The sequence below is a fragment of the Oryzias melastigma genome, linkage group LG4 (assembly GCF_002922805.2).
Source record: "Oryzias melastigma strain HK-1 linkage group LG4, ASM292280v2, whole genome shotgun sequence".
Classification (NCBI taxonomy): Eukaryota; Metazoa; Chordata; class Actinopteri; order Beloniformes; family Adrianichthyidae; genus Oryzias; species Oryzias melastigma.
Window position 1 is genome coordinate 6739110 of NC_050515.1, and position 8529 is coordinate 6747638.

At 34.8% G+C, this 8529-nt stretch overlaps 1 protein-coding gene across 2 annotated transcripts in view; it reads right to left on the reverse strand.

The window, feature by feature from the left end:
* acbd6 (acyl-CoA binding domain containing 6) overlaps positions 1-6732 on the reverse strand; it is a 37846-nt gene extending 31114 nt beyond the window's left edge. The window contains exons 1-4 of one of the 2 annotated variants that reach the window (XM_024279212.2): positions 6236-6732; positions 5502-5566; positions 4400-4496; positions 470-546 (exon numbers count right to left, since the gene is read on the reverse strand). In XM_024279212.2, coding sequence (XP_024134980.1) covers positions 470-546; positions 4400-4496; positions 5502-5566; positions 6236-6508 — 512 coding nt within the window. In that variant the 5' untranslated portion in view covers positions 6509-6732. The remainder of the gene's footprint in view (positions 1-469; positions 547-4399; positions 4497-5501; positions 5567-6235) is intronic. The other variant, XM_024279211.2, reaches the window with a different exon arrangement.
* Between the last annotated feature and the right edge of the window lie 1797 nt (positions 6733-8529).

Consider the following 8529-nt stretch of genomic DNA (forward strand, 5'->3'; position numbering starts at 1 on the left):
AAAAAAAAGTGGGGGGGGGGGGTGGGCTCTGGACGCTCCATCCTGAGACCATGCATACTAATCACAAGCAGGAAGAAAACCTGCTGGATTCGCACGTCTCATTTTCATCTCCAAAAGCGCTCGAGTGGCATTAAAATGGTGATGGGGGTTTCTAAGCTTGAGTAAGTTCATCAGAGAAGGAATTTATTTCATTAAAAGAAACCGGAACTGTATGACATTTCCAGGCCTCATTTGCAGCCACAACCTATTGAATGTTAAAAAAATAAAAAACTCAGGTGACTTATCACTGTAGTGTTTTAATGATTATAAAGTTTTTAACCTAAATGTCTTAAAAACCCATTTTTCATGTTGATCTGAAGCTTCTGTTTCGAAAATCTCCTCTGAGGGGGCGTGGCTTTCGGTATCCCCGCCCCGATCCTCCATGTCTGATTTTTTTTTTCTGCACGACTGACGTCAAAGAGTCAGATACCTGATCATCTCCTCCTGGTACAGAGAGCTGACGGTTGCTCCTCCAAAGCCGGTCCTCCGTTCTGCTCCCCGTCTTTCCTGTGAGAACGACACACAGCTGAGAAGGAGCGACAACCACCTTCCACACACACAGATGCTCACAAACCTGAGCGGCGAGGACGGCCGCCAAACAACTGTAGTTTAGCTCAGCCCGTTTCTGCCCAGAGGATTTGGTTTGACGGATTTGCGTACGGAAAAACACAAAAGTCCAGAGCTTTTGTGTCCGGAGAATAACTTTTCTTGCGTCGTCTATCTCTGACAGAACTTAGGATGATTATTTTATCAAAATCTCCCAAAGTACTGTGTCTAGTTTCTAGTTTAAACAACTTACTACTATTGATATTAGACAAAACTACCTTCAAAGTAACTTATTAGTAACATCTAACGTCATGTTTTAGGAAAAAAAATCTTGAATATTTTGAGTCATCTGATCCAGAACAGATTTTATTTTAAGTAATTTCCCAACTGCTAAAAGTTTATTTTACTTTCCATAAAATTGTGCTTAATTTAGAGATACTGAGAGGTTTTATTTGACTCATACACAGTATAAATCAATTTAACAAAAGCAACAGAAGTTTTAAAGCAAACATACAAATAAAAATATTTTATTTACATACATTTAATTTAAAATGTGTAATTCTAGTATTCAATTAAGATGATCATAGTGTAAAAATAAGAATACTTGGATTTTAAATTGATTTTATTTTTTGTATTTATGTTATCTTTTTTATTTTTATATAGTGTATAAATATAAATACTTTAAAAAATAAACTACTTTTTGAGCAAAAAATTGGTAACTTATTTTAAGACATAATATTTCAAATATTTTATTTTGAATTTAAAGGACAAAAAACTCAAACTTATTTTAAGAAATTAAGACAAATTCTTCTAGTTTCCTTGGCAGATTTCTTCACTTATAACAAGAAAAAACATCTTGTATTCTGCTTGTTTTAAATGTGTATTGAAAAGGACATTTTCTAATGTTTTAGTTCTCTTTTCTATGGAATTTTGCAAGAATATGATTTAATATTTAGATGTTTTTTGTTGTTAATCACATTGAATTATGTAAGTAAAATGCTGTATAAATAACTTAAAAAAAAGAAATAAATTAAACACAAAAAAACTTAAGGCCCAAAAAATGCTGAACAAAATAAACACAAAAAGTTGAAAAAGCTTTAATTTGTGACTCTTGAATTTTGTTGGAATTCCATATTAGATTCAAATCATCAAAGCTTTATTGTCCAGTCTTTTCTTCACAAAGCAGCCTGGACTCACAAAGGAACTCGCCCAAATCGGATTTCAGGAAATGGGGGGAAAACATGACAAGAGAAGCAAAACAAGCATGCATGCGCTTTTGGGACAACCTAATTTACTTCTGAAACTCAGAATATTCGCTGATGCTCCGGCCCAGCTCCCCTGCAGCATAATGTAATAGAAAGCCAGTGTCTGCTCAACAATTGCGAGAGGAACAGAGGTCAAATTGTGGCTTTTGTTCTCTCCCCTGCTTCTCTGTCTATGCACTCCTACTTACACCATTTAACTGTTCCTGCTAAAGAATAGCCGCTGCCGTGCCCCGGCGCTTTGTTAACACTAATACAATCAGGCTGGCCGGCGTGCGTTTGCGGCGCTCTCCTCTGCTATTGTGTAACGGTGAGGCAGAGTCAGCAAGATCTGCTGCACAGAATGGCTAAAGAAAAAATGTCACAACCTGACATGCATTTGACAGTGACACAGTTAGAAGAGGACATACATGAGGAACAGGAGCACATGTGTCAAAGTCAAGGCCCGAGGGCTGGATCCGGCCCTCCAAGTGATTATATCCGGCCCTCAAGATCATTTTATTTATTGTTATCTAGCGCTCATTTCTAACTTGTATAATTTTGACAAAATATATTTTGAACATTATTTAAGGTTTAAGTTGGCTTATTCTAGAATAATATTCCTGCCTTTTTATTATTAATAATTATGTTAAAAAGTAAAAAAAATAAAATAAAATTGGCATTCTGCTAACTTTTTGGACTATTTTGGCATTTACCAAGATTTTCTTAGGCTATTTTGGACTTTAACTAATATTTCAGCAATATGCTAGCTGTTTTGGCTAATTAAGTTTTTCTTTAAAACTTTTTTACGCTGTTTTGGAGTTAAGCTAATATTTACATGCTAGCTGTTTTGGCTAACCTAAGTTTATTTTTGGGGGGGCGGGGGGAGCTTATTTGGCATTTAGCTAACATTTTAGATGGCTTTCAGCTTCAGTGGTTTCCACTATTAGCTTTAGCATTTTTAATTATCAGCACTAGCATCTTTAGCGTCCAACTTCAGCTTACAGCGTTCACAACAGTATTATCACAGGTAATACTATATATCTAGTTCATAATAATGTTAAAAAGTAACAGTTTTACAGTTTAAAATATTTCATTTTAGAGTGTTTAATAGATATTTATCCTATTCGGTCCGCGACCTAAGTTGTGTTTTGAATTTTGGTCCTTTGTGCGATTGAGTTTGACACCCCTGAAGTAAAAGTATCGGAATAGTTAAAACAGCAGCAGTTCCTGGAAAGAGGATAAAGGAAGGAAAACGATACAAATCCAAAGGTATGACCCAAAAAGAACAAGGATAATTTTGCGTTTCAATCGGAGAAAAAAATATAATATGAATTATTTATAATTAATGCTTTAAACTCTTAATAATACTATTTTAGTTATTAAAACTACATAAATGTAAAGCTGTCAGGTACATTATTTGACAAACACATGAGAGTATAGATTTAAACAGCGTCAGTTTTTTATCTTCACAGTTCATCTTTTTGTACCTTATAAAAGTATATGCAGTGTTTACTATATCAAAGTTATGCAACTTTTAGAAAAGATGCTTGATATAAAATACATAAATATTTGCAGACTCACACAGACTGAATAAACTGATCCACCGAGGTCGTGGAGGAAGTGAAGCTGGGCTCCTTAATATTACACAATTATATACATTATACAATATTATGATTATGCAGTTTTTAGCCAAATTCAATTTTTTTAAGACATATTTTCTGCAGAGCAGCAGGAGTTAATTGGAAACCCGCCTCTGGGTTCAGGTTGTAACTGAAGTTAGCCTCTGTTAATTTCCCATCAGCCCTTTGTTTACACTTTCTCCCACTAGCTTATAGGAGCTCACAAGCCCAAGCTAACACAATTTGAATAAAGAAATACTCAGAAATGCAATTATTAATCATAAATGATTGTATATATGTCCTCCATCATGAGAGAAATTCTATAATAACAAGTTATAAAACACCCAAAACAATTTAGAGTGGTTTTCTAACTCCTAATGCCATGACTGAGAACGGTTTGAAATTAGTGAATGAAAATGTTTATGTAAAACCCTGTAAAATAACTTTTTTTCTTTGCATTTTGGAAAAAAAAACAAGATAAATAATAATAATAGTAAAAGCTTGTGTACTGTGCAAGCTTTTTAACTATTTCATACCAGATGATCAAGTTCTAAAAATACTGTTTCGAAATCCAAGTGTGTGCTGGAATTGAGACCAAGTGAGACTGACCTCTACTGGTAGAAATACGGAACTGCATCCACCAAACAGAAAAGTCAGGATGGTCGAACTTTTGTCATTAGTCTTATTTATTATTACACATTTGTTATTGGAGCCTGTTTTAATGAATAATAAATACCAAACTGCTGACTGTTATACTTTACCACCATTTTGTTTTTAAGTAAAGGCGGTACCAGTTAGTGATTAAAATCTGCTGAATGAATGGCATCAAATGTGAGTGAAGACTGCAGGATCATTCTGGTCTTTAGAACAAACACATCTAAACATGTTCTAAAGGCACAAATGATTCATAACTGTTTGAATGATTAGCTCTATCATAGATGGTGTGGTTACCTTTGAGGCTCCTTCAGGGTCTAACACGTTAACGCAGGATATGTATTCTTGCATCGCCTGCTCTGCATCCATGTCTCCAAGCTGCTTCCAGGCTTGCCTGTCAAAACATCACAATTCACATCAGAACATTTATTTATTAGGAACAAGACGTTGCATATTAATGGGTATTTAAAAAACAACAACATAAAAACGCCAGATTTTAGCTAAAGGCTAATTTCTAGCTGAATTGAATAAATATTTGCATTTACCTCGGTTTTTTGAGCAAATTTGGTTTTTAGCTAATATTTCAGCATTATGCTAGCCGTTTTGGCTAATTTGGCGGCTAATTAGTTATTTGGGTCTAATTTGGAGTTAAGCTGATATTTTAGCAACACGCTAGCTATTCTGGCTAGCTTGGCATTTACTGGAGTATTTTGATTAAAGCTAATATTTTAGCTTTTTTGGCTACATAGGGATCTTCCAAGGTTTTTTAAAACTATTTTGGCAGTTAGCTAACATTCCAGCAGTATGCTAGCTGTTTTGGTTAATTTGGCATCTACTGATGTTTTTTTGATGTACTTTGAAGTTAGCCAAATATATTTGGCAATATGCTAGCTTTTTTTTTGGCTCTTTTGGCATCTACCAATGTTTTTCCGTCTAGCTTGGGTTTTAGCTTACATCAGCAATATGATAGCTATTTTGGCTAATTTTGCATTTACTGATGTTTTCTAGCTAATTTTGAGTTTTGCTAAAAATGTTAGCTATATGCTAGATGTTTTTGGCTTCAGTGGCATCTATCAAAGTTTTTCAAGCTAATTTAGCTTTTATCTAATATTTTAGAAATGTCCTAGCTGTTTTGGTTATTTTGGCGTTTACTGAGATTTTTCAGCTTAATTCTCCAGCTTAACACGTATAGCTCAAAACATTTTTGCATCAGCAATTTATTAAACCTTTATCCTTTAAATAAATTTCAGCTTGTTCCCCTAAAAGTAATGCAATTAAGCAATTAAAGCAAACCCCTTCTGCAAATCTGCCATCAAACGTATTTCCACAAGAAATAAAATTTTCTAGTTTTACTTAATGTTGCGCATTACAATATGATCATTACATTTAAGTAACCTACCATTTTCTCTGTCCTTCAAAATCAAAGAACCCTGGCTTTGGTGTGTTACACTTCCCCACTTTGACCTGTCAATATAGGAAAATAAAGCAGGTCAACAACAATAATATCAACAAGACTTTGAGTTGAAACCAAAATATGAATGTGATTTATCTAGGAAAATTCTAAATTAACTAAACCAGTCATTTAACATCCATCCATCCATATTTTGGCTCTGATCCGAAGCAGAAGTTGAGATGAAATGTCACGACCTCTGTGAGGCCAGAACTTGACCCCAGGCCCCGCCCTGGAATGCATGGCGCCCTAGGCGAAAAACGAGTTTGGCATCCCGAGCAGGGTGTTAGATTGAGACATTCCAGCTGGGGCTTGAACCAGGAAACTCTGTGTTTAAAAGCAACTGCTTCACTGGTCAGCCAATATTTGGGTGGAAAAAAGAGAGATTTAAACTGTTAAAGGTGTTGAAGAAAAAAACACTAGAGTGCCAGTTAAATTCATCTTTTTCAATCAAAATGCAGGGGTTTGAGTTTTTTTATTTACTTTTTTAAAATTACTACTTTAAGATGATTTTTTTATTGAATGAGTAGCGCATCAAACTGCTGAATAAAACAATAATAATAATATGTAATCATGTAGCGCCCCTTCCAGCAGAAGGTGCCATAGGCGGCCGCCTAGGTCACCTATGCTCATGGCCGACCCTGTTTGACCCGAATTAAAACAGACACATGTCACTCACATACCTGCTTGTAGCGGGCGTACAGGTACAGCAGCTGCTCCCTGCTCGCCGTCTGGATCAAGTCTTTCACTCGGTCGGCTGCAAAGTCAAACTCCCGCTCCAGCTCCTCGCCTTCCAAACGCTCACCCATCGCGCCACAGTCAAGTTTACCCAAACCCAAGTCAGAGTCCGAATCCGAGCCAGCACCCCCGAACGGTTCCCCCGTGTCGGGCCGGGCTGGATCAGTACCCGAGCCTGTCGCAGTGTCCGGAGAGGACGACGGCGAGCCAGAAGCCATTATTTTTTAAATGTTCAAAGAACCAGTAAGGACGGCGTCACCAGTGGTTCCGCGAGGGTTAAAAACGAGAACAGGAAGACGGTTCTGACAACCGTTTTCACGGTTAGTTCACGGTTATTCCGTCATCGTTGAGATTCCGCGACGATCGGATTTGTTTCTATCGTTGGTCCATCTATGGTCCTACCGACTAAAAGCGCCGGAGTCGCTCAGTACTGGAGAACAATAGTTCCGCCTTCACCTCAACTCGAACTTCTCAGCAAACTGTTGGAACTAACATTGAAATGAAGTCAATAGATTTGAAAGTTCACCATCAAAATATATTTTGAGGATATCTGAATAAGAATATCACAAATTTGTATTGTGTACGTTATTTCTGGTATATTTAGTATTAAACTCTTCAAATTAGATGTTTTGTGGATATTTTTTCACTGTTTGGTCAACTAGAAAGCAGTAAAACCAACTTTGCCTATAAAGTGTTTATATTCAACATGCATTTTAACAACAAAAAGCAAATAAAAGCTAAAAATACATATATATATTTTAAAATATATTCACATCATTAAAAAATAGAATCCATCTCTAAGAGCAGATTTATATGGTTAGAGAATTCCTGGATTTTTGTCTGTTGCTGTATACAGCAGAGATAAAACCTGAATTAAATTACTTCTCTCTGGCGTTTATATTAAGAAGTACATCAATATGATGGCCGAGAACCGCCATGGCAGCAAAAAAAATAAATAAAGGCAAACAAAAAAAGAAACTGTGCAAAAAATAAATATATCTGCGAACAAAAAAGTAATCTCAACAAAAAATAAAAACATAAAAGTAATCACAGCAATAATAGAAAAGTATCTGCAAAAAAAGGTGACCCCAGCAAAAAAAAAAAAAAAAAAATATATATATAAGAATGCAAAAGAAAAAATGTTTTTTTTCCCTCTGGCACCATACATTAACCCTACAATTAAAAAAAACTTGGATATGTGAATTTACTGAAGCAAACCTTTATTTTTTTCACCAAGCATCCCCTTGAATTTAAATTAATTTGTGTATTTAGCAACCAAATTGAATTTGCATATATTACACATTGTAATTTATGACCATAGACTTAATGACCAAGGGAAATCTAATAGACTATTAATGTTTTTAATGCATCAAAACCTAAACATTATGGGATCATACGGAATACAAAACAGGCTGAAAAAAATGCTCTCAGGCTCTTCTTCCAGAGATTATGTAACATTTTGAATTATTCTACCAAAAAAAATGAAGAACTCCGTTGTGATTTAATTATCTGCCAAGCAAAAGTTTTTAGTTTTAAACACAATGCTTTAAAGAAGCCCAATTTCCAGTAAATATTTTGGTTGAACCTGAAAAGTGAGCCCTTGCATTTCTGCAGATATTTATATGAATATTTTTCATGGGACAACACTGCTGAAATGAAATTTTGACACAATGAAAAGTGGTCAATCCAAGTGTCCATCTTGCTAAGGAGTGTAAAGTTGTTTTTTCTGCAAAATAAATCATAATAGAGGCTCCAAATAGCCAAACCCCTGGCAACAAAAGTGAGGGGTGTACTCACCCTTGTGAGATACTCTACATAAAATCCATTAAAATATATCAAACACATATACCAGTAAGTGGGGAAAAAAGACAATATGTTAATAGAATTTCCAATTGGTGTGAATTAAAACAAATGTTAAAGTATGTTTATATTTTTGAGTTAATTTGGACATGTCAAAAAATATTTCTCTCATTTTGCTTTTTATAAATTTTATTTCATTTTCCTTTTAATTCTTAAACAGTGAAAAATGAATGAAATAAATGAAATTCTACTAGATATTGGTTTAAAAAATAAGGCTTGCAATACTAACTTTTATATTATATTTATTTTACATGTTGATCTGCATTTGTTCATTCTGACTGGAATTACTACTTTTTTCTTCAAAAAAAAAAAAATACTATATGTTAGCCATGTTACGTTTTGTTCTGTCGTTCAATGGAAAAAAAAGTTAAGTGAATTT